Below are 26,717 nucleotides of genomic sequence, written 5' to 3'. Positions count from 1 at the left end.
CTTAGGAATAGCAGACTTACAATGATGCAAACGATGTCTACATATTCTACTTCTTCCAACTGAACCCTGCAAATTCTTACTCTTAGTTACAACACAGGCACATACAAAACTCACTGTAAGAAAATATTTATCACTCGTGTAGATTCAAGCTTTACTACACAAAATACATTAAAATGGCCTTATTTTTCAAAATAACTATCGATTTGATAATTATGAATTAATGCTATTATGATACATGCCTATTGAACTATTTATTACCACCAGCCAGCAGAATGTACTATTACCATAAAGATAGGAAATGATTATAACAAAGCTATCACTAAAATGAAGCGTTTTCTAGAGTCATATTCCATGCTTGTTTTCCATATTGCTAATAATGATTACACTGCTTTTAATGGAAAAATATTAATGGCAACAATATTTATTCTTAGCGCATGGAGCCCGCGGCCAGGTGGAACCTGAAGTGATGCGATGGTTCTTACATTGCCGTCCACTCCCGAAGGACTGTTAAACACATACTCCAGCTGAAAGACGATGGCGAATGCGGGGTGACAGACCATCTCAGGGAGGCGGAGGCGGCTTCTCAAAACAAGAGCCTGGTTTCCAGAGCTAGGTCAAGAACACAAGACAAGAGGCACATCAGGCGGTGGCCTCCCCTGCCCTGCACCCACCTCCATCACCGGCTCAGGCGCTGGGACACTGGGCGCTGCCAGTGTGGCGAGTCCCCCCAGCGATGCCACTGAGCTCTTCTGTGCGTTTGGCCTCCAAGGTAATCCCCAAATAGAGGGGTTTTTTAGGTACCACAATCAACACTTTTTCCAAACCGCCAGAGCCAGGTGCAGGAGCACAGAATGACAGCCAGGTCTCCAGGGACGCTCCTCCTCGAGGACCAGCCTCTGCCCAGCTTTGCACATGGCACCCCTTGGAGATGTGTCTGATTCTGATTTGGGAAGCACAGGACTGAGCAGAGTGGCAGGGCTTCCTGCCCTCCGGTTCTCCACCAAATGAGAAACTGATCACAGGGCACATCTGCAGGAAAGTGTGACAGGGTCTGCACAGACTCTCAGTGACCACAGCTGGAAGCGTCCATGATGCTAACTCCAAAATCGTCAGAGCACAAAAACAGGGTTTTCCAACCTAAGTCTGCTGCTAATGGGCACAACTTGGCAAGAGGAAACAGAGGCACCAGTGAAGAGCCCCAGGTGGATGAGTGCACACTCACGCCCAAGTACAGCTTCATTTCCCTTTGATCCCTGGTTACATGCCCACCTCCTCGTTCCACGGGGGCCAGGACTCAGGACCCTGGGAAAAATTACCTGGCCTTCGAAGAGGACCCAACTTTTCTGCTGAAACTGGCAGAGCGCGTCAACGCCACCTCCATCTCGGGCAGCAGCACCACAACCTGGGGCCTCTGCACGAAGCCCAGCCCGTTGTGCACGCCCACACACAGGCGCCGCTCCAAGATCTCCAGGGTGCCGCCGTCCTGTGGGCTGGCCCCCTAGGAAGAGCACACGCAGGCGGAGTAAGTGCTGGGCAGAAGGGAAGAGGGAGTGCACCAGAAAAGACCCAGCAGAGAGGCGAGCCGAGAAGGAACTGTAACAGGGGTTTCGGACATTTCCAGATCAGAAGGTGCTTGGGGAAATGAGTCCAGGCAAACGACAGACAAATAATCCGGTCAGAACTGGCCGACCTAGGGCATTTTCTAGTAGGTGAGGGTTTTCTCACGCACTGTGATCTTCTCAGAGCAACACACTCCAATGCACCCCCTCAGATGCCTGAATCACCAAGCTCTCGCTCTGGGTTTCCAAGGCTAAGCTACGACTCTCAAGAGGCAGCGAACTAGCAACCAGGGACTGCGACTCCTCCAACAGGACCCAGGGCCCCACAGTGCAGGAGCCCACTGTCACCGAGGCGGGGCGGGCGATGACGGAGGCAGAGCATGTCAGGTTCCTGCACCTCTGCCTCTCTCCACACTCAGGACACTCGAGTCTCGACGGGAAGGGGCAGTGCAAAGAGGGAGCATATTTAGGCAGTAAGTCATAAACCAATAAAAATGGAATCTGCCCCAAAGTGATCACTGGATATTAAAGCATTTCATCTTCACAAAAAATGTACAAGCATTGTAACAAATGGGCAAGGATAGTCCTCCAGGCTATTACTGTTTATTAAATTATGTGATCATTGCAAAGTGACCCCTGAAATTTCAAGTTTTCTTCATTGCCCATTAATCAAGCTGAACGGACCTAAATTCAGCCTATTAGTCTTTGGGAAATGAAAATAAAACAATGCAGATAACTGAGCATCTTCCAGTTGGACAGGAACAAAACTACAAAGGTAGTAAAACTACCTAATAAAGTGACTTTTAAGGGAATATATAAAATTCAACAATGATACTCTTAGAGCATCTCTACCCTCATACAATCCACTCCAAGCAATAAGAAAACAGCAGGAACTACATCACGAAAATGTACGTTGCTACTTCAATCCTCTTTTCTGCTTTGTGTTTCTATCTCACCTGAGACCACATTATGTGGAACTACATTTTCAAGAAAGACTAGAGAGCAAAAAAAAGGTCCATCTCGTTCATATATGTGTGTGTGTGATTAATAATTTGCTACCTTCCCAGACTACTAGGATGGGCACCAACTGACTGAATCATTTGTTCTCACGACAAACAAATATTAAGACCTACTATGTGCCAGCACCGTTTCATGCACATTAGGTGCAGTGGTGAACCTAACCAACTCCCTGTCCTCCTGGTGCAAACACTCCACAGAGGCACCAGCAGCAAACCAGCAAGCAGGCAAGGAAACCAGGTGGTCTCAGAGAGGGCCAAGCACCCCAAGAAACAAAACGGGTGATACACAGGAAGAGCCAGGGGTGGGGGGAGGGGGGTGGACACGACAACGTGCCCAGGGCGGCCTGTCAGACAGTCAGGTGTGCACTGAGACCTGAGGCCTGAGAGGACCCACACAAGCACCGGACCAAGAACATACAGGAAAGCGAGCTATGTGTTCGAAGGCCCATGGTGGGGACAAGGTGCTGCCACAACTGCCAAGGTGCAGAACCCCACACACAGGCTTCCAGCTGAAGACTTTACAGGACGTGTTCACACAGGCAGGCAGCACTTGACAGAGTCAGAGCGACCGCCCGTCACAGAAAACTGCTCTGATGGGATAAAATGATTGCAATTTCTAGTCATCTCCTTGGAATGAGCCAAATATCCTCAAAACGTCCTTGGTAAATGTAGACTCTTTTATGGGCTTCCCTTTGCTCATTTGGTGATTTAATTTACTTTTAAATGAGGACTGTTTTAACATATATCAAAATTAACGTTAATTAACATCTCAGGGTAACAGCACCTTCATCATCCTCAAAGCTAAGACACGGGCTGGAGCTCTGCAGGGGCTCGGCTTCCAGCAGAAACGGCCCAGCGCCGAGTCCTCTCAGATCTACTTTAAATACCAGACCAGGGACAGAAAGAGGTTAGCCACAGAAAGGGGAAAAGACAGGACCACATCACCAGGGGCTGACTGCCCACCCAGGCGGCATTAGGGGCCACAGCTTTCCCAACTCTGCTCTGAAGTTCGCATTCCACGGTTCAGACTAAGTTCTGTGACATGAGACAGTACCTCCTGGAAGTGATCGCTGATAAGGAGTTCCAGAAGCTCTTCCTCAAATTTCTCAAGGGAAGGATACAGAGTGAAGAATAAATCATCCAGGTACCACGTGACAGACTTCTGAAGGCGAGGCTTTCGGAGGGCGTCACCTGAAACAAGGAGAGGGCTCACACAGATCATCCTTGGAAATAAACCCCCCGGGGCGTCCAGAGGGCTCTCACCCACCTGAGGTCCCAGGCTGTGGATGATGGGACCTCCAGGCAGAGAAGAAAGCATGAGCACACCACTCAGAACACTAAATTAGAACCCACCTCAGTTCAAGCAAACCACTAAACTGATTAAACAAATACAAATTTCATTTGCAGTCCAAATTCCACCCAATCCTCCTCCGGGAACAAATTTTATAATTCGGCAATCCAAAGAACACAGATTACAGAACGCAGAGCAACATCTGTTCCTTCAGCTCGGCTTCCCTTTATCACTTACATCCTCTCTCGCAAGAACACGGCCAAGTCTGCCTGTTCTCATCCCATTACCTTCACCCTGAACCATCTGGAAACACGCAGGAATACTCATGAGCACATTAAGGCAACAAGCAACAATACAGTCTGGGCTGGCACCACAAGAGAAAAGTCCCTGTCCTGACCAGCAAGTGCCCCCAACTGTGAGCTCCATGAGGACAGAAGGGACAGTGGCTCCTGCCATCAGGCCCAGGGCGGGCACAGAGCAGGTATCTGAAAACTCTCGGCTGTGAGAAGGGAGAACCAGGTCGTCTGGACAGCCCTTCTCCACGGGCTCAGGAGCAAAGACCGACATGGAAGGAAGAAGGCAAAGTCAGCTGCTCCAGCAAACAGACCCCACAGAGTCTGCTCCTTACGTCCCCATCACTCTGGTTCTGGTCCTCTCCGTCTCTTCCTAAATTTTATCATTACGTAAATATTTAGGTACAAGGTCTTAGATTTTAAAAGCCAACTACAAAGTTAAAAAAAGAAAACAGTGACATAAGACTCAACGCTAATAAAACTGCTGTGAAAAGAACACTGTGCTGTCCTGCCGGGAGGTGAGAAGTCAGAGCAACTGAACGGCAACTGTGTCTTTGCCGCCAATGTATCAGAGCCTTAAAAATATCCATATCTGCCTTCTGCCCCAGGAATTCCACTTTTTGAACCTATTCAGCAAAAATAATCAAAGATGGAAACAAAGCAAGAATACTCATTGGAACATTATTTATAAGAGAGAAAAATAAGGAACAACCAAGCATTCAATAATGGGAGAACATTAAGTAAACTATTGTTCATCCACATAAAATGAGAACAAAAATCATGCTGTCAAAGATTATCTAATAAGGGGAAAATATTCATGATATTGCAGGTGAAATAACATATAAACTATCTATAAGTCCATTTGATGCCAGTTTTATTTAAAAATATATGCATTCGTAGTTACACATGTGTACCTGCAGGCAGTGCTCATAGATTATTTTATTTCCTTCTTTATGGTTTTCTACGTCTTCCCCATCACAAATATGCATTAGGTGTGATGACTCTGAGAAAGTTTATGTATTCCTTTCATAATTTAAAAAAAGTGTTTAAAGCAGGCCAGTTGATAAATGAGAACCAATGAAGTGCAGGCAGCATTACTCACAACAGCCAAAATGTGGAAGCGACCCAAGTGTCCATCAACAGATGACTGGGTAAGCAACATGTGGTGTATCCATACAGTGGAATACTATGCAGCCTTAAATAGGGAGGAAATTCTCACAGATGGATGAAGCTTGAAGACAGTATGTTAAGTGAAATAAGCCAATCACAAAAGGACAAATACTCTATGATTCCACTTAGATGAGGTACTTAAAGGAGTCAAATTCAGAGACAGAAAGTAGAATGGCAGTTGCCAGGGGCTGGGGGAGTCAGTGTTTAACAGGGACAGAGTTTCAGTTTTGCAAGATGAAGAGTTCTGGAGGCAGATGGTGGTGATGGTTGCACAACAGTGTGAATGTGCTTAATGCCACTGAACTACACACTTAATGGTTAAAATGGTAAATTTTATCTTACGTCTATTTTATTTTTTTAAATGCAGAAATTATATATAAAGCCCAACCTTTCACGAAATGGTCCAGTGAACATCTGATGCACATCCTGAACTAAGATGCTCCATCAGAGAAAGAGAAGCCAGGGAGGGGAGGGGGACAAAGCCAGCGCCCTTCTGCCACATGGCCTGAGCCGCGGCAGGTGCAGAACCTCAGACTGCATTAGCCGAAGAGACCCCTCCCCTGGCAGCAGAGGCTGTGAGGCCACGAGGCCCCTCTGGAGCTAACCGGAGAGCTTGGAAGGAAGGAGGGAGGTCCTGTGACCGTTCCCATGCCGGGCGGCATCCAGGTGAGGGATGAGCTCAGCAGCAGCGAAGCGAGCAGGAGGCGAGAGTGGAGGAGATGGCAGATGAAGCAGAGGGAGGCGGAGGAAGGGAACCAGCAAGGCAGCTTGCGCTCTTTACTCTGCAGACCCCGTGTTTCCCATTAAGGAGCTGTAACTGCACTCTCCAGGGCAGGTCAGGCGTCCACGACAAGGGTAAACGTGGACGCGATCCTCTCCCAGTGTCTCGGCCTTGTTGGCGTGTGGCCAGTGTCTTTCTCCACGCCTCCGAGCGGCACGACCACACACGCACGCTGCTTTACAGCACAGAGAGGCTCCTCTGCTGGTTACCAACAATCCCTCTGCTCTGAATCACAGTTAAACTGTTGGTCAACGTCAGGTAGTCCAAGTCTCTATGGGGCTCCAGGTAAGGGGCCCCATCTCCCCACCCCAGGGGGAGGTGGCAGCGGACCAAGCTCCCTGTGCTCCTGGTGAGACCCCCATCCCACACGCGGAGCCCCCCCACTCTCCTAGACTCCATCGGGCCCATCTCACCCTGCCCCCTGACCTGAGCTTCCATCACTCACCCCAGGAAGCCAGGACTCCCAGGGCTCCCACCCTCTCCTCTCCTGGCCACAAGGTGCCCCTGGGGCCACCACCTGCTGGGCGCAGGGAGGAACAGACTGGCTGCGTCCAGTGCCCTCTCCCCTGACAATGCTGCGCTGGACAGCTAAGGCACTGCGACCTCCAGACTCCAGCCCAGTCCACCTTCCCGAAGTGCAGTGAGAACACACTGGATCTTCAAACAGTGTGCACCTTCCCCTAATGTGAGTCTTGTTTTCTACAGAAACTCACAGGGAAAACTCCTCGGCCTGCCCACCACAACCTGCCCTCTCCCAAAAGCTGCTCCCATGCAGCTGGTCGGCAGACCCCTTGGAGGGTCTGTATAGGCCCCAAGTCAGAAATTGTTCAAATGTTCAAAAAGCACCAGTGACAATGAGAAGACAAACCAACCAGCCTCCTTTCTGCAGGCTGCAATGAAAAGAGAAGGAAAACCCAGAATTGCTACCTTCGCCCAACACCCCGAAGGTCACAGCTAGAAGAACCACCATGTGCTCAGTGGCTGCGCATGGCACAAAGGCCAGGCTGCTCGGTATGAAAGCAGAAGCCCAAGGAAACGATGCCGTGGGAAAAGGACCCGAAAGAAAACCGAGGAGACAGCAGCCCTGAGACAGACAGCGCCAAAAGTTAAAACTGACAGTGGTGGCAGTAAACAGGGGACAGGCCAGCTACCGGCCACCAGAACCCACAAGAGCCTCAAAGCCATGTCCAAGATCCAGTGGAGAATGACAGGCTGGGCTACGGGGCGAGGGGACAGGCTCGTCAGCCCTGCTGTGCCCATGACTTGCCCAGTGGACAGTTACCAGAGCAGGGCCCGTGGGCAGGGAGAGGGCAGCACCTGACAGCTGGGCCTGAGTTTTGCTGGGCTGACAGTACCACCTGCAGGGGGACAACGGAGAACACTTTCACAGGCCTCAGCCTGAAACAAGGGAGGGCATGGGGAGTGGTCACACAGGCTCTGGAGCCAGGGGCCCGGGTGGGAACCCAACGCTGCCTACGGCCCTGGGCCTGAAACAAGGGAGGGGATGGGGAGTGGTCACACAAGCTCTGGAGCCAGGGGCCCGGGTGGGAACCCAACGCAGCCTATGGCCCTGGGCCGGGGCCTCTTGCCCAATTTCCAGACCTCAGTTTCCTCAGCCGTGAAAGAGAGGCGATTGCGCCCAGCCCAGGACACTGCTGTGGGGACCAAGACAACACTGTCCACGTTATGCCCTATAAAGTGGCCACCAACACTGAATCGGTGAATACCGAACCACGGCTCCCAGGGAAAAGCTGTACAAACAGACACATACCTCACGTGGATTATAATCTCAAATCCCAACAGGGCTCATCCTGGTAGACTCCATTCTCTTTATTTGACAAGAGGAACGGGTGCAGAGTGTTAAAGGACTTGCTGCCCCACTAACAGGCGCCAGAGTCGGGACTCAATCCCATCCACGTGGCCACTCCCACTCCACCCTGCCAGCATTCAGTGTCTCCATACGAGGGCAGGGCTGACACAAGAAGCAGCATCGCCTTGCTCAGCCTCAGCTGGGAACGCGTGTGAGAGAAACTCAAGTATTTAAGCTGCTCAGCGCACACCCACGAATGGCCGGGAAAGCACTGTGAGCGCTCATTAGGGAGTGGGCAGATTCGCAAACACAGATCCACTGGTAGCGAGGAGAGAGGATGCACTGAGGGCCGTGAGCTGGAGCAGAACTGCGTCGTGCTGGGTGATGCTGGCCTTTACAGAAAAGGGGACGGCCTAGAGGTTAAGTGCAGCACACTCCACACTGGCGGCCCAGATTTGGTTCCCAGGTGCAGACCTACACTGCTCTGTTAGCAGCCATGCTGTGCTGGCAGCCCACATACTAAACAACAGAGGAAGATTGGCATAGACGTTAGCTCAGGGCGAATCTTCCTCAGCTAAAAAAAGAAAAGAAAGAAATGGAGGGGAGGTGGAGACAGACAGACAGACAGACTGGCCCCTGTGCTACGGCTGCAGCCTATCCCAGCAGTGACCTGAACATCCTCGACGTATCCCCATTACATGCTGTGTAAAGAACATAAACCAACACAGCAGTGGACAAAGGCCATCTCCCTTAGGGACTGATTTCCCTTAGGGAAGGATCCTTTTGGTGCCACAGCTCAAGGACAACAACTCAGCAGAGGAAGCAGTCACAGGTGTCTGGAAGGTGGCTTCCCAGTGCTTCCAGAAGTGGTCCAGGCTGGGCAGGAAGCAGACTCTGCATGACCACCATGTGACAAGGTGGCCCCGGGGCCCAGAGCCACTATCAGCTACAAAAAGTCGTGACCCTGGTCTTACAAAGAGGTGAGCAAGCGAGTCCCAGGCACAGAAGTTGGATGAGGAGGAAAAACGCGCTTCGACCAGCATGACCAGACTGAGGAGCCACATCTGCAGTAGGTAGAACCTTCCAGATCCTGAAGGGCCCGGAAGGCAGGGCAGGGCTGGGTGTCATCCAGCTGGCCTCCTCCTGGCCACATCTTGTGAGAGGCGCAGGCTCTGGAGTAGAGCACCTGAGTTCCAAGCCTGGCTCAGCCAGAACCCGCTCTGCAACCTTCTGGAAGCCGAGACTGGAGACAGAGTAGCTCTCAAACAGAAGGCAGATCAGAGCTCCAGGACATGCTACTGTAGGAGGCAGCAAGCCCAGCAGATCCCAGCTCAGGTCAAGGAACAACTTCATGCTCACGCCTGCTGTGCACCTCCTAAGGTCTCGGCTCTGGGGCCTTACACACCACCTCATGGCTCCCCAAATACACCTTTATGGGCAGGTCCTGATAATGTGCCCATTTTACAGAGGAGACAGCAACAACAGAGGCTTGGAGAGGTCCAGAAACTCGCCCTGGCTCACACCACAGCCAGGACTGGAGCCAGCACACACCGAGGTCTGTCAGCCTCCACCAGCCTTTCCCCAAACACCCTAACATCACCCACAGAGCGGAGTTTTACCACCTGAAATTGTCTGTCATTCAATCAACTAACCAACGGCAGTGGCCAAGACAGACACGCACTGCCTCTGCAGTGGTGGCGGGTCACTCTTGGTCCTCATGCTCTGTAACCAGGTCAAGCTTTCACTCGTCTGTTGGTAAGTCTTTGGGTGGGAATGCAATTCCCAAAAACAGCACTGCTCCTACGGAAAACAAACCCCACTTCACAATGATCCACTTTCTTCTGGAACTCCCACGAATGTACTGCAGAGAAAATGGCGATTACCAGCACTTTCAACAAGCAAGGACCCCTCCCTAGTGACATCCTTTAAGGAAGCGCTTGGAAACACCTTCCAGATGCCCAAGGAGTTCTCCACTAGGTCCTAACAGAGTCCCCCGACCACAGCCTCCCGGGGACACAGCTCTCCTGCCAAGGTTATTTATTTTACCAGATGCACCTCACAAAACAAAGAGAATGCTGGAATAGTGGCAGCAGAATGAACACTAAATATAGGAATGGTTTAGGCAGGGATGGAAATGAGTTTGAGCCGATCCACGTTTACTCCATGACACCTTCTTCTGCCTTTGACAACTGTGGTCAGACTCGAGGTCTGTCCTTCCTTAAACTCAACCAAGAAAGATCTATTAACCATCCACTCAGAGCTCAGCACTATCCCCTCAGCGCCCAGCAGGGAGCCTGCTGCACACAGCATCTACTCAATAAATATCTGTCCAACGAATCAATGAGGAAACAAATGGATCGACGAACAAATTAATATATAAAAGGTATACCCCAAGCTACCAGCAGTGGTCTTCTCTGGGGAGTGAGACTAGAAAGGAGAACTTCTAGTTTCTACTGAATTTATTGAATAAAGATTACTTTGTCATTTTAAGCTGTCTACAGCGTCGTATAAAAAGGGCACACAAAAGACAGAGCAGGAGCCACAGCAGCCTGTCCAGTAGCTCACACGGATCGGGGGAGCCCAGCTCTTTTCCCTGTCACTCCCTCGCTGCAGCGGACAGCAATCTAGAAGATGAGCTCCCAGACTCGGGGAGGGCAGGCGTTCCTCTACACAGCCTGGGAAGAACCCCACAGCGACGTAAGGTGCTCAGGCTTCGGGTGCGGAGGCCTCACTGAGACCTTGTGTGCTCTTTGTTAAAATGCAACATCAGCAGGTTGGGGCTGGGGGAAGCAGCGTTTTTAACAAGCACCTCATACAATTCCTATGCAGGTAGCACAGGACCCCAGCCCAGGAAACACCAACCTAGAGGAGGCCCCTGGGTGGCAGACCAATAAGTACACACTTCAGGCAAGTGAGTTCTCCACACAGCTCTGCCGAGCTCAGGTACAAGAAATGAGGGAGCAGGGGCTGGAGCTGACTGAGCTGGCCCCGAGACAGCCCAGCACCCAGCACAGAGCCTGGCACATCGACTCTCGAGATCCGCAAGGAGGGAGACTCAGTTCTCAAGGAGCAGACAGCAATGAGTCTAGATGAACAGGATCTGAGAGGTGATTTACAGGTGTGAGTGCCGCACAGGGCATCTGGCACTCAGCAGCTGGTGGCTGGCAAGCACAACGGTGCTGCCAAGCCACCGCACACGCTAGTTCAGCTCCACATGCCAAGCCACTGCACACGCTAGTTCAGCTCCACATGCCAAGCCACTGCACACGCTAGTTCAGCTCCACACGCCAAGCCACTGCACACGCTAGTTCAGCTCCACATGCCAAGCCACTGCACATGCTAGTTCAGCTCCACATGCCAAGCCAGTGCACACGCTAGTTCAGCTCCACATGCCAAGCCACTGCACACGCTAGTTCAGCTCCACAACCCCAGCCTGCACTGACCGCCCACTGTCCAGCCCCGGGGCTGCCCAGCACAGTGCTCTGGACACCACCTTGCCACCCCTGCTAGCCAGACTTCCTGTAGTGGCTGCAACCCAGCTGGCCAGCCTTCCTCTGCCTCTCTGCCAGGTGCACGCCACTGTCACCCGCAGCACAGTTTCCAGACTCACCCTGAAGCACTGCAGCCATCCAGACCACCTCAGTGACAGCAACCTATGGACTCCAACACGAAAGACTGAGCTTTCCTCCAGGTCCCCCCAAAGGCCTCACCCACTCCCAGAACTCCGCCAACTCTCAGCTCGCTCCTACGAGTCCCTAGCAGAGGCGTGTGGTCAGTGCTCCGTCTGCTTCAGAAGCTCCTGTGGGTGTCGGCTTGGTCCAGGGGAGGGTTCTCAAGTGTATTGAGACTCTCTGCTCTCCTCCAGAGCCTAAGGGCAAAGGCATGGTGGAGACAGGGACCCGAGACTCCCTGCCCCTCCCTGAGCACCCACCAGGAGGCCTGGCTCCAGACTCCATTCAGTCCCAGCGCTGGCCGGTGGCCTTAGAGTCCAGGTCTAGAAAATGGGCTTTTGCCTTACATTTATGACAAGGCTTCCAGTGCATTTGGCTACCTTACACAAAGTTCTGTCCCCCCTCCACAGCAGCCTGGGCGACCCAAGCATTCTCCCAGGACTGGCACAGTCGGTCACAGAGGCAGCAGCAGGAGGACAGGGCGTCTGACTGGCACTCAGATCTGTGGCCACAAGCGCAGGCCAAGGAGTCCCAGCACTGGAGGCTCACTCTAAGCAAGGGCGTGGGGACCCCTCTCCCTGCGAGAATTGGCTTTTGGGAGCCAGAGCACATGAAGCACCCGGATGTTGACGCAGCTGCTCACTGTCCAGGTCGGTCAAACAGAAGCAACTGGAAAGGTGGGAAATGAATAAAGAACAGAAGACATGCAAGAGGGAGGCTGGGTGGATATCTGAGTTGCAAATAAAAGATATTATGGAATCGGCAGCATTTGCAACACTGGAACAATTCTAAGAGCTTCCTTGTAAAAAGCCGCTCAAGGAAAAAGGCCTGCCTTTCTTCTGGGGAATGACAAAGAGCTGCCAGAATGACCAGAATTAAGAACGATCATTTCTAGTCATTCCCACATTGAAAATTACTCTTAAAATTCAATCCTCACACAACACGACGGGAGTATGCATCCACCCGGAGGGACATGAGTAAGTCTGGTGGGCTGTGTCGACACCAGGCACTGGTTATGATGTTGAACTACCATCTGGGGGAAACTGAGCAAAGGGGCACGGGGTGCCTCTGCTTGATTTATTAAAACCGCATGGGAATCTTACAATGACCTCAATAAAAATCTCAATTAAAAACAACTCGATCCTCCTATACTATGGAATTTTACAAGCGAACAAATATCCACGTCGCAATATAGCATCAAAATAAAACCGAATCTTCTGCAAATTAGACAAATGAATTCCACCACTGAGGCCAGCACCATCCCTGCCTTGGCCCTTTCAGGAATATAAACATTATCCAGCAAAAAAAGCCTTTTTCAAGAGTGAGTCACAAAAGCCCAAAAGATCCTGGGCAGAATTTATAACAGAGATAACCACTGCCAGAAAGCAGGCTTGGGGCCTGCAAGGCTGCGGTTATATTTTCACTGTGGCATCCTGCACATAAGTGGAAGGCTGAGCAAAATGGGTTTCTTTTCTCAGATGATCACCAGGGGACTTGATGAGAAGCTGTATTCCAGAACTTTCTCCCCCAGAAGAGCAAGTGCATCTCCTGCTCGAGTGAAGTCAGTGTTCCTTCCTGCCCGCCAGACTGCACTCAGGCTCTGCTTCCAGAGTCCCCGGTCATTGGTTTTTAAACAACAACAAGGGAAACTGTTGTTTATTTTTGCAATTTTACAGGCACCGCCTGTATCCATTAAGTGCCTCGGGGAGGCTGCTCAACACCACGGGGCAAACAGGAGGCCAGAGGGGCTCAGGTCTGTTCTGAAAGCGTGAGCTCTATGGATAAGGAGCTGGAATCATGCTGCTTTAATTCAGAACTCCACTCCGTAACGTGGCCCCTCTGATCCCCTAGTCTGACCTGAGATACTAAGAACCAAACTCGGGGGTCATCTGGGCACCTGAGCGCCTGTCCCCATCCCAGCAACGACACTGAAGCAGGTCCACCCACACCTGCAGGGTGTGAGTGTCTTATCTGCACTTCTACTGACACCCATTGGCAAGTCACCAAGTGATGGATGGAAACACCTCAGGCCTCAAGAACATTCTGCTTAAACACCCAGAGTCCCAGGTCAGAAAGACTTACATAAGCTGACAACACAGGAGTGCACCTCGGTTCTTAGTATCAGCATACACCATGCAGTGCTTACAGGGCCTCCCTGACCAACGGGGTGAGGGCAGGGGGACAGGCCGCAGCCGAGGTCTCCGGGCCATGTGCAGGTTTTCATGTTCTCCTTGCTCAACCCCAACAGCATGACCGTGAGGCCTTTTCTCTGCCTCCCTATGACTCTAACCCCGCCCCGTCTCGGGAGAACGCAGGCGAACTGTATAGGGTAATGAGACTTCCTACAGGGGTTGGGGGGACGCTTACAGCTCAGTGACCCCTGGCTGGGACCCCTCCTGATACTTGCTCCTGTTCACAGTGGATTTACCATTTCTCGTCTATCAACGTCTCTTCTCTGGGATGCTGGAGAAACAGTGACCTCGTGGTCATGATGGTCACCATGCACTCATCCCAGAAACACAAGCACTCAAACAACGATGTCTGCACCCAGCGGGGACATCATTACTGCAGACAAACACTCCCCACACTGGAGCTGAGCGTTCTGTTCTGGGCCAAACACTCAGCACGTCTCCACTGCTCACACCCAAAGCCGATCCCGCTCTCCCTGGAACGCTCAGCACGTCTCCACTGCTCACACTCAATACTGATCCTGCTCTTCCTGGAGGGGAGCGAGGAGTCAGCCCATGAGAGGTTCCAGCAGCACTGGGGGAGAAGGGCTGGTGAGGGGGTCCCTTCTCCTGGATTCCTCCAGACAACTAGACAAAAAGCCTCCAGAAGTGCCCAGAAAGAACACAAGGCCCAGGTCTTGAGGCCGTCAGCAGGATCCCAGAGCAGAGCAGACCCCATGGTGATCTCAGCTGTGAAGGGGTTGACCCAAAGCCACCACTGGAGCATTAACTTCTAAACACACCAAGATAGAGCCCTGGGCCTTTCACATGAATTTCAGTTTTCAAAACTAAGCCACTGCACACCCACGTTCACAGCAGCTTTATTCACAACTGTCAAAAGGTGGAACCACCCAAGAGTCCATCAACAGGTGAATGAATAAACTCTGGTCTATCTATGCAATGCAATATTATTCGGCCTTTAATAAGGAAGGAAATTCACACATGCTACGACGTGGAGGAACCTTAAGGACATTATGTTGTCTGAAATAAGCCAGTCACAAAAGGAAAACTGCTGTATGATTCCACTTCTCTGAGGAACCTAGAAGAGTCATAGTCACAGAGACAGAGAGAGAACGGAGGGTGCCAGGGGCTGGTGGGATGGGAGCATGGGGGTTAATGTTTGATGGGGACAGCGTCTCGGCTGGGGATGGGTGGTGTGCTGGGTGCACAACAATGCGAATGCATTCAACGCCGCTGAACTGCACACTCAAAAACGGTTAAGATGTAAGTTTTACGTTATGTCTACTTTACCACAATAAAAAAATAATAATCAAGCCACTGATGTGGTGGTACAGTGAGGGGGACAGCTAGCGACAGTGGTTTTCCTAGCCATGGTCATAAAGACAGGAACTTTGTCTTATGAAAGCATTTCCCAAGGAAAGAAGACACAAAGCGACTTGAGGGATGTGAGACACTGTTCAGGAAGGGACCACAAACAGAAATGGCATTGCCCTCCTCCTCCCCACCTCTGCCTCCTCCTCCCCTCTGTCCTCACGCCCCCCAACCAGGCTGCTTGCTGAGAGTGCCTGGCCACACCCAGCTGGCGGCGTGCACGCCGCGGAGCCCAGTTCCGGCAAGGCCTGATTATAAACTAACACGGACTCACCGGGCGGAGAGACCAGAGCAGCCCTTACCTGTCTCTCCATGAGCTGGGAGGAGGCCAGGGATCTGCTGCAGACCAGACACCAGAAGGTTCTCGGGAAGAAGGTGGAACGCAGGCTCCAGGAGCGGGTGTGGTCTCAGGGTGTACTGCAGGCTACAGCTCTCAATGAGGGTCAGGTGTTTGTTTTCTAGGGGAGAAAACACCTTATGTGAGAGCTGAAACCAAAGGCACTTTCAGTCAAACCAGCCAATAAACTGATCATCTTAGAAAGAAACACCACAAACAGGAAACATATTTTTCTAGGGAGATGGAGGAATTGCTCTGTTAGTTCAGCCAATAAGTGAAAAAGAATCAATCCTTAAAAACCATCTCTAATAAATCACAATGAAAGAGATACTTGGTTTGGGGTTTTTTTTAATTTTTATTTTTCTTTTTTTTTGGTGAGGAAGATTGGCCCTGGGCTAACATCTGTGCCCATCTTCCTCTATTTTGTATGTGGGATGCCACCACCCGGTGGCTTGATGAGTGGTGTGTAGGTCTGCACCCAGGAACCCCGGGCCACCAGAGCAGAGCACAGGAACTTAACCACTATGCTACTAGGCTGGCCCCAAGAGATACTTGTTTTTAACCCAACAAAACAAAACCTCTCCCGCTCACCTCCTCCCCCAGGGTGGTGCCGTCCAGGTTTTGTTTGGTGCCATACTCAGCGGGAGTCTGGAAGGCGCTCTGGACCAGAGGCCTGCCTCCCTGTCAGTCTCAGCAGTTGCATCCATCAAGCCCCACAAAGCAGCAGGACCAGGTCCTAGGGGCCAGTGGCCTCCAAGACAGAGCCTGTCCTCAAAGAGGGGCATTCTTCTTGGGTGACAAGTAAGACACAAACACACCAATATCCATAACACACGAGAGAATGGGATCCAAACCCCAAGAAAGGCTCAGACAAGCCACTGGAGGAAGCGGAAAAAGGGGAGGTCCTGGAGAATGTGATGACCAGGAAAAGCTCAGATAGAGAACACCAGAGAAGGTAGAGGGGACAGCATGGAGAGAAACTGGGGCACAGGAAGGGCCCTACCCCAGAGCCACAGGGCCTCAGGGTTGAGAGGGATCACAGACATGCCCTGTACACATTCCCACCAAATCGTCCATCTTGCTTGGGCTTGATTTCCTGCACTGATAGGGGCCTTACCACCTCCTAAGGCATGCTAAGTGACTTGATAAGAAAAGAGCCAATATGATCTACTGCGTTCATTAGAAAAAGGAATTAATGAAAACCATATTTTTAATTCTTAACCACTCCAAACATGGGATCTCCTTACTTTAAAATTTAAAATGGCCTAAAAGGCACTTTCCCATGTGGCTGGTTGGAGAGCAAACTGGTACCACCTCTGTGGAGGGCAAACAGGAGAAATATTACAAACCTGTGAGTGCACAGGCCCTGGGACCCAGCAACTCCATTTCTGAGAATTTATCCTACAGATTCGCCTGCACACTTGCAAAAGGACGGACGTCCAGCACAGCAATGCTTCCAACCTCTATTCTTACAGAACCACTGAGTGTCCACTGTGGGGGTCCATTCAATCACAGAACAGCAAAGCAACGAAATACCACGTGACCGTAAAAAGAGTGAGGGAGCTTCTGTGGACTGACATGCAGCATTCTCCAAGATAAATCGTTAAGGGAAAAAAGCAAAGTCTGGGACGAAGAAAAGGAGGGGAGAAATCAGAACAGGGCCACACGCATTTGCTGGTACCCCTCAATAGGCCTGGGCAGGTCCCCAAGACTGAGAGGGAGGTCACCCGTGGTGCAGGGGAGGGAGCTGAGCAGCCGGGCGGGGAGGCCCCGCTCTGAGCCTTTCTATACTTCTTCGTGCTGTTTGAATTGAGTCACGTGAATGGATTACCCATTCCAGAAAAACACCCGGAAATCTTCGGAAATGCCAACTGAGAAGATGAGCATTCGGCCCGTGGCTCGTTCCTCCTCGGGCCTCCTTTCACAGTTCACACTCCCACACACACATTCCAACAGCACCCAAGAATCGTGGACATGGAGGAAATGGGGTGGCTGTGCACATGGTTTAAAAGGTCCCGATTCTCAGGACACTTAGGGAGTGAAAATGCTGGCAAATTAATGATTGAATTCAATTGAGAAATAACCTAAAAGCCAATCTCCATCAACAAAATTAAGTTTCTGACTGATTGTTCCCTTACCAAAATCCATCGGGGAGAGGGGGGATGGGGTTGGTTTGACTTTTTGGCACAGGCTTTGTGGCATAGACAACATTCCCGTCATGGAATCCAGGCAACACCTCAAGAAGACAGAGTCACCCCCTCAAAGAGCTCCACCTCCAATTTGACCCCCATGCACACCCCACCGCAGTCAGCAGAGATCTCCACCTTGGGCCTGCACATCCCTGCTGGCTGCTCGGGAGGAGGGGTCCCAGATGCACAGCATGAAGCCCCCCTCCCCGTTCTGCTCTAAGGCAGGCCCTCACGGAAGGCGGGAGCCCAGTAATACCACAACATGGCAGGTGTTCCTGCACACCCTTCCTCTTGAGTTAGGGGCAGCCGGAAGGCCTTGCACACTGGAGAAAATCAACGGACTTCACAAAGGTTTCCTGTGACAGCTGGGGGCCAGAGATGGACAGCAGCTACTCCATCTGGCAAGCAAAGCTGCTATCCTAGGGGCAAGCAGGGCAACAGCCCTCCTGGCAGGTGGCTTCCAAGGGGCCAAACCTCTCCCATGGTCATCCTCACAAAGCAATGCCCCCTTCCAGTCTAGTGTGCTTCAGTTCCTTAAATTATGTCAAAAATACTAGCCTGTGATACATTTTGCCCAAACCTACTGAATAAACTAGCTAAGCTGACAGTGGTGTAATACTCAGGGAAGTTCTAAGATGAACACGCTGCTGAGGACAGCAGCACTTTGGCAGCTGCAGCGCCTCAGGCCAGGCCAGGCCTCATCTCTTACGCTCTATGGGGTCCTGGAGACGCGGGTGCAGGAGGGCTCTCGGGGTGCCATGATACAGTCTCAACCTGCAAAACAAGCCCACGAAACGCACGTCAACTTTGCATCTTCCATGTGGTCATGAAACGCCAGCTACACTTCTCAGAAGGAAAGCATGTGAGGCCCCCAACCACTCCCACACCTTCTAGAGCTTTTAAATGCCACCAATTGCATCCTCTACAGAAAAAAAGAGATAGCAGAGGATCGCATCAGCCCCATGTCCGCAGGGGTCTTGGCCAAGCACTCCCGGCATCCGCAGAGCTGTCCCAGTGCAGCCCGAGAACCAGGGCGCTCGAAGACAAAGCCAGGGAAATTCATAAGGCTCTGAAACAGCCCAAGAAAGACAACGTTTGAGCAATTTCCATGGCTATATATCTAGGGGAGTGGTTCTCAACCCGGGATGATTTTGCCCCCAGGGGACATTCAGCGATGTCTGGAAATGTTTTTGGTTGTCACAGCTGGGGATGGGAGGGTGCTTCTGGCATCTAGTTGGGGGAGGCCAGGGATGCTGCTAGACATCCTGCAGTGCACAGGATGGCCCCCACAGCAAAGCCTTATCCAGCCCAAATGTCAGTGGTGCCAAGGTTGAGAAACCCTGAGTTAGAGTGGCAAGATGAACTTCGACCTTGGCTGAAATGGTTACACACTATCTGGATGAGCCATCTTGGTTTGTCTAGCTCCTACACAGAGCCTGGCACATAGCAGATGCCCAATCGACATTTGTTGAAATGAATACCTACTGTTTACTGGGTGCCTGTTTGTGAAAAACATACGATTTAACATTTCCATGACCCTTAGGAGATGCACGTTATCCCTCCTGCACAGACGAGCTGATTCGGAGTCCAGAGTTTAAATCACTGGCCGAAACCTCACAGGATTAAATAACAGAGCAGGACTTTAGCCCCCGTCCATCTTACATCAAATCCCACACCTATAGCCAAAGCCAGTGCCACTCCAGCCTAAAAAACAATTCTTTGACTTACTTAGAAATGGCAAACCAGTTACCCCATAGCAAAATACCTCCCACAGTCTACTGTTATGAACACACAACAACATAAGCTGACAGGTTTCAAGCTTTCTACTACAGCCGAATGATGAGCAGTTCAATCACCACAGAAGACAGTGGAAAATCCCAGGGACGGAGAAAACAGGGCAGATACCGTTTGTCCTGGGAGGCAGAGGTAGGAGATTCCGGTTTGCTGCTGAAGATCCGAAGAATTCCAAACCCACATGACAAAGCTTGGAGGGTCCCATCTCGTTTCCTGCCTTCAGTGACCACTTCTACCACAGCCACAATGTTAGGGTGGTTTAAGGACGTATGAAAATACAAGGGCTGCAAAACAAAAACAAGAAGCTAGATGGCGGCCTGAATGTTTACCACCCGCGGAGAAGGAAGCAGAAAAGGACCAGACGCACTCCCTGTTCACCCCCTCCACCATCATCACATGAACGTCACAAACACGCCATGTGGGGAACACCACGTCCCTCCCAGGGCACCAGAGAAGGGAACAGGTGCCATAAAATAACTCCCCCAGAGCTGAGAGCGGGTGTCACGGCTTCTCATCCCAGAGCGCCCGACACCCAGGACATCAGACTACTTGCTTCTGCTCCAGAACTTCCCATCTACACAAAATGCCAACAGTCACCAGACCCTCTAGGAAAGAAAGAGGCTGCAGTGGCTGTGCCCTCACCCCCAGCACAGGCTGGACCACAGTTAAATAAGCCCAAAGACATGACGAGCTCACTGCCAGCACACACATCTGCTGGGCCTTTCATGTAATACTCACTGTACAAAACTTCAATCATAACTCGCTGATATTGACTCTAATCCCTGTTTTATGTGGAACGACAGTGAAGTTGCATCTGCGCTAATTTTGTTCAAACTAAGCAGGATCCTTAGATTTCTTGGGGTGCTGTATAATAATCGCCAGTTCAGAGCCAAACTAACGTCCTTTTATGACAAAAATCGCCTTGAGGTCATTTTATTACAAGGTGTCTGGGACCTAAACCAAGTAGATGATGTACTAAGTGCTCCGAGAGTCTTCCACCTGTAACTGCCGTTCCCCAACAGGCGGTGGGAGCCTCCAGCTCTCGCCGGGGGAGGGGCATGAGAGAGACAAGGCAGGTGGGACACCTGTCCCGGCTGAGACGACGGCACCCACTCCCCACTGCGGTTCTTCTTTCACGAGAGCCAACACAGCCGTTGTTATTTAAAACTCGTCAACGTCACAGACACAGAACAGAAACACACGTGCTGACGGGGTTTAGGCATCAAGAGCGGACAAGGGAGAGGCAACAGCCATAAATTGGGAGCTCAGGTGCGGTCCTGAGCTATGGCTCTGGACTCAGAGTGGTCCCTATCCCCAGTGTCCGTGAAGCAGAGATGCAGGGTCACTAGCTGAGCACAAAGACCACGCCCCACCAGGCAGAGCGAGGGAAGGCAGGGCCCGGCTGGGCTCCTGCATCATGATTTAAACTCGGAATAAGCCCCCATTAACGAGTCATTACCATGGTGTCACGGAGAAAACGTTTACTGTGATCACAGACTGTCAGCCCAGGATAACAGAGAGACACATTAAAACATCAGCCATGAGATATAAATCGTTATTCTATTATCTTTTATTGCAAAATGATGAAATAATGACCACTTACAGCTGACAGGTGGTTGGACCAAGAAAGAATTATGTTTCTGGTTCTGAGACTCAAGAACTGTTTTAAAAAGCCACGCTGTAAAGTCGAGTTTGTCATTATCTCACCTTTTCTATCTATACGTGTGCATACCGGTGTTCTGAACACTCCCGTTCTTCTTTTCGGCAGTGAAAGAAACACTTTAAACTCTGACGTGAAGCAACAATAATCTGGGAGCTTAGAGGTCACCTTGAGATTGCTCTGCCTGAAGGCGGTGGCACCAGCTTTGTCCCAAGTACAAATTTATGGCTGTTGCTTCTCCCTTTCGTTTACCACTGAAAACAATTATTCCAAGACCAAAACGACAGCAGCAGAGCCCCACCAGCATCTGTCTCCAAAGACTCCAGCTCCAAGCAAGGGGTCGGCCACTGGAAGCGCAGCAGTTGAAAGGCGACTGAAGGGCCGATGGGTGTCATGATATTATGAGCGCTAAGGACGGCCCTTTTCCAAACATCACTACTGACCCTCCAGTGTGGGACAGCACCATGCTAAAGAATTTCTAAGGAACCTGGAAAACATGATCCAGCCCTCAAGAAGGCCAAAGTTCACAGGCAAAGGCTGGATTAGGCAGGCACAAAATGCGACCCCGCTCAGGACCCCCCAGCTCGGAGGTTCTGGAAGCAAAGCCCCCAGGGACGGAGCCCCATCCTCCCTCCTCACCTGGCAGAGCGGCCCCAGGAGGGCAAAGCCGTGCAGCCCAGCACACAGCACTCAGAGGGGCTCAGCAGAAATCCCGATGGCACTCAGCTGAGCAAAACCTGCAAAGAAGCCCTTCCGTCTAAGGACATTAATTAACACCACGCAGGACACTGTGAGAGGAAAATCCTCTGCCTCCACGGAAGTGGCACGAGGAAACGTTGGAGTTGAGCCCATCAAATGACCTGCAAGAGACAGAAGAGGGGCTCTCACTCGCCCCCCACCACACTCCCCCATCTCCACCTGACAAGTCTCCTCCCTGACAGGACAAACAGATTAATAAATCACTGAAATGCTCCTGTCTGAATGCCTTCATCTTCAAAAACACAGACACCATCTGGCCTCGGGCCGAGATTCCATTTCTCACCCATGACAGAACCGAGATTGGGCCTCTGATGATGCGCCTTTATGGAGAGGTTGCAGCCATGTGTTCCCAACCACACTGCCACTCCACCCAACCCAGTGACACGCAGCTCTTAGTCCCAAGCAGAAGATGAGGTTGGGTGACAAGGCCAGAGAAGAGGAGAGCAGAAATTAAACCAGTACCTTCCAAAGAACTCTTTTAAAATAAACCTTTAATAGAATATCTTCAGGAAGGGAAATAATTCACAAATACTTCCTGCAGGTTCTACCTGCCCGCTCCCCCTCCCACCGGAGGCTAGAGCGGTTTCCAGTACACCACCCCCGTGAGACCACTGCTCCAAGCACCGTGGACTCTGCTGAGCAACCCTCGCCTCTGGGAAATGCAAAATCTCTAATTCCAAACTCAGAGGCATCCACTCATCCAGGCTTTGGCCCACCATTATGTGATGCAAAATAACACAACAATGGAGACAGCCCCCCACCAAGAGAATTACGCAACCCAAAATGTCAGTGGTGCCAAGTCTAAGAAACCACAATCTAAAGTGGCAATGTGACCTTCAACCTCGGCTGAAATGGTTACACACTATCTGATCCATCTGGGTGTGCCCAGCTCCTACAGAGAGCCTGGCACACAGCAGACGCCCAACCAGTGTTTGTGGAATGAATACCTACTGCTTACTGGGTGCCTGTTCGTGAAAAACATATGATTTAATACTCCCATGACCCTTATGAGTCGCATCCTGTTATCCCTCCTGCACAGATGAGTGAATTGGTTTACATAACTGGCCAAAAACCCCACAGGAATAAGTGACAGAGCAGGACTTTAGCCCCCGTTCATCTTACATCAAGTCCCACACCCACAGCCAAAGCCAGTCCCGCTCCAGCCTAAAGAACAACTCCTTGACGTACTTAGGAAAGTCAGTTGGTCCAGCTACACCCTCCCGCAGTCTACTGCTGTGAACACACAGTGACATAAGGTGACAAACGTGAAGCTCCCCACTATCCCCACATGGCAGGCAGTTAAGTCACCACAGACTAAACCCCAACTCCGGAGACGTCACAGAGGGATGCTATTTCTCCCTCTAGAAACACTTCTGTCAGCCCCCACTTCTGGCTCAGAGTCGCTGGGAGTGGCTTCTGTTGAGCCAGAGAGGAAAGAGGCCGTCCTCGGAGGGCACGGCTCAGGCCAGATAGACTCTCTGCGGAAGCAGCCCTCTGGAAATGAAGCTGGTTCACACTGTGGCTGTGATTACTGACACGGAGGGCAGCGCGGAGACGGAGGGAGAGGCGGCAGGGCTGTGCCACAGACGGGGCAAGTGACCAGTCGAGTCGTTTGGAAGGGCTTCTGGGAGCTTCACTGGGATTACACTGATATTCCTTGACAGCATCCACTTTTAAAGGGGAAATTACATCGGTGTCATCACTCTGATGAATAAGAAAATTCAAGAGTCGGTTTCTCATGGCAGTGTTACAGAAGTGGAAAAAACCCAACCATCTATTCTCTCGAGGGCAGTTGGTTTACCTACTCCAGCCATGTCCCACACAAGGACACTTCGGCCAACGATAGACTGCATATACAACAGGGGTCCCACAAAATTAGCACCACACAGCCTAGGTGTCCAGTGGGCTGTACCATCTGGGTTTGCGTAAGAGTGTTCCATGATGTTCACGCAAGGACGAAACCACCTAAGGATGCATTTCTCAGAACATATCCCCGTCATTCCTTAAGCCACACGTGACTGTACTTTAGCGATACCGGGGGCTGAGGGGAGCTCTGGGAGGTACAGCCCCGTGGTCTGGATGTCTATGGAGAGCCACCAGGATCCCTCCCAGTCACTCTCATAAAATAAATAAAGGAGGAAAAATGAGCCTGTCATTGAAAGGCTGAGTGTGGTTAGTTAAGGAAAGAATTTAAGAGAGAAATATGTTCATCACAAAAAGAAAATGTAGAAACTGCATGGTACTTTGGCCTCCCACATTATTTTTTAAAAGATACTTTTTGAGGTACTGAATGAATTATTAGCCATCTCAGTGGAAGGGAAGGGCAATTCCTCGACATAGGGGAAGGTCTCGAAGGAAAGCACAGCATCCTGAGCTCTGAGCTGAGAGGTCTGGGAGCTGGCCACCTGGGCTCCCCAGGCAGAGCGCCTGGAGGCTGGGACCGAGAGGGGAATCTGAGCCCAGGCAAGGAATTCATCGTTTACAGGAAAAAAAAACCCAGCTTGGGCTCAAGGCGAGACTTTTTTCCAAGGCTTTTTTTCAGGACATTGTTTGCAAAGACATGATACAGCATCTTCCTTCTGGGCTACGTATTCCACCAACAGCTCAATAAAAACCAAGAGCACACCAGGCTGATCCATCGATCCATGTTCAGTCTGGACAGCCAAGCTGGCTCCAAGTATGGTTCCCTGCTCCTGGCAGCTTGCGATCTCTAACCAGATCACCCCCAAGCCACTGCTGATTGGAAAACCAGAAAAAATTGGTAATTGCCAGAAAACACAGGCAATTAGTAAAATCAGAAAAAAAAACCTTCACCAAATTTCAGAATCACCTCTTAAAAGGGCAAATTGTATTTAGCTCTATTTCCACAGGTGTGGAAGCAGAGCAATTAGTCAGCACGATGCAACCACATAAGCAGACCCTCCTGCTTATTAACGCCAGCATGGGAACGCTCACATTTCGACTGCACGGGCGCATGTAAACATGTAAGGTATGTAGGCACATGCACGCACAGGCACACATGGTGAAGGAGGAGTCTCCTTAGTAACTAAACTGGAACAAAACCTCTTTTTCCGTAGTCTGAACGTCAAGGAAACGAGAGAAAAGTGCTGGGCGTGGAGGATGCTGCTGAATGGCTCATGATGACAGAACTCATTCCTGGGGCATCACTGGCCTCTGCTGCTCGCCGTGGGCATAGCAGCTGGAGAACAGCAGCTTCCCTGAGCATTTCGTGGTGTCGCCTCCCAACCAAGAACACAGTTCACCCCACACCAACCCTGCTGCATTCTCCACTTCAGTAACCCCAACACTAAAGGGTACAGATTTTCCCTGAAACTGTAACGCCTGTGGTCCTCACTCACCCACTGTCCCCTGTCCCCATGCCCAGCTCAGCAGAAGACAAATGGTGAGAGAGGCCGAGGCTGAGCTGGAGCAGTGCTCAGCTCCCACAGGCTCAGAATACGAGACGAAATCTGTTTTCCTAACTCGGACCTGAACTGTGAGCTGAGAGGGCCCTTGATACACAGCTTCCAAGATGCAGCGACATCTGAAGAGTCACTCAACATGCACAGCAGCACAAGCCCTCCGGGGGTGCAAACACTGAACCCGGAACAAGCCCAGGAGGAGCAGCAGCTCTGGAAGCTGTTTCTTATGGCTTCACCTCCACTCACGGGGATCACTGTAATGGAGTGAATCAGGGGGGTGACAGCCCCCGTTCCGGCCCGGGGCCTGCTGGGATCCTGACTGCCGCTGCTACAGGGACGGGTGCCGGCCACTCTGAAAGCTAAACAAGAGGAAGGACGCGGAGGAGCGAGCTCATCTCAGAAGCTCAGTGCCTGCAAAGCACTCCTGTGTTGATTTCAGAGCATAACCCCACCCCTCGAGACTCTTCCAAGTGGAAACCGCAGGGCCCCGCTGACACCTGGGGTTAAAAGAAGGCCAGAGAACAGGGCTGTGGTCAACGTGCAGGCCATGAGCCAGCCTCACCAGGCCCAACTGCTCTCGCCCACTCTCACAGCCTCGTGAGCTCCTGGATTACTCTGTACAGAGGGGACATCATAATACCAACATCCAGAGGAGGATGGCAGAACGAAATAACGTAAATGTGCTTCAGAATGAACACCTGGCCCAGGGTGACTGCCCAACAGAGGACAGCTATGTCACCACCCCCTTCATTATTCACTGACTGTCACAATACCAGCTTCCTTGGGCCTGACTGTACAAGCAAGAAAGATGCGAACAGCCTGGGTGTCAACAACCACAGGGCCCCAGACGCTCCTGATGAACCACTTCCTGCCCTGTTAAGGGCATGGGGCGATTTGCTGCCTGTCCTGAAACAGTGCTGTAAGGGGCTGCCCACGGCTGCACATGTGATCTACAACACAAAACCTTTGTCTCTGACATGGCCGGCCGGACAGACCTTTAAGCGGCATTTGCACAAGCTGTTTGACAACCTTAACATCAGACACATTTTTAGTCCCCACGACACACATTTTACCAAGGCTTTATTTAATCGTCTGACCTCTGGGGGCATTATCTCCCTCTACTACTGTGTTAAGTAAGGGCACCAGTCAGAATCAACCCCCGCCAAGACACACAGCCCTGACGCTGGGTGATGGCCAAATGCAGCAAGCAGCACATACATGCTCAGCCAGACCCCGGTGGCTTCACGCCTGTGGCCAGGGCAGTCCCCCGCAGAAAAGGCGTGCCTCGGGCTGTGGTTACACACAGCGATGTCTCCAAGGACAGCTATGGTCACCGCCACCACCTTCGCTATTCACCGTACTGTCACAATACTGGGCTTCCTTGGGCCTGACTCTGTACACA

At 51.3% G+C, this 26,717-nt stretch overlaps 1 protein-coding gene across 2 annotated transcripts in view; it reads right to left on the bottom strand.

Moving 5' to 3' along the window:
• Positions 1-26,717, bottom strand: part of NPHP4 (nephrocystin 4) — a 128,541-nt gene that overhangs the window by 87,639 nt on the left and 14,185 nt on the right. For both annotated transcript variants that reach the window (XM_046662412.1, XM_046662413.1), the window contains exons 5-10: positions 19,586-19,758; positions 18,390-18,454; positions 15,457-15,612; positions 3,633-3,769; positions 1,317-1,498; positions 483-609 (exon numbers count right to left, since the gene is read on the bottom strand). In XM_046662412.1, the coding sequence (XP_046518368.1) occupies positions 483-609; positions 1,317-1,498; positions 3,633-3,769; positions 15,457-15,612; positions 18,390-18,454; positions 19,586-19,758 (840 nt within the window). The remainder of the gene's footprint in view (positions 1-482; positions 610-1,316; positions 1,499-3,632; positions 3,770-15,456; positions 15,613-18,389; positions 18,455-19,585; positions 19,759-26,717) is intronic.

This window comes from Equus quagga, chromosome 5 (genome assembly GCF_021613505.1).
Source record: "Equus quagga isolate Etosha38 chromosome 5, UCLA_HA_Equagga_1.0, whole genome shotgun sequence".
Taxonomy (NCBI): domain Eukaryota; kingdom Metazoa; phylum Chordata; class Mammalia; order Perissodactyla; family Equidae; genus Equus; species Equus quagga.
The sequence above is the reverse complement of the archived record's forward strand: the minus strand, read 5'-3'. Positions and strand labels throughout refer to the sequence as shown.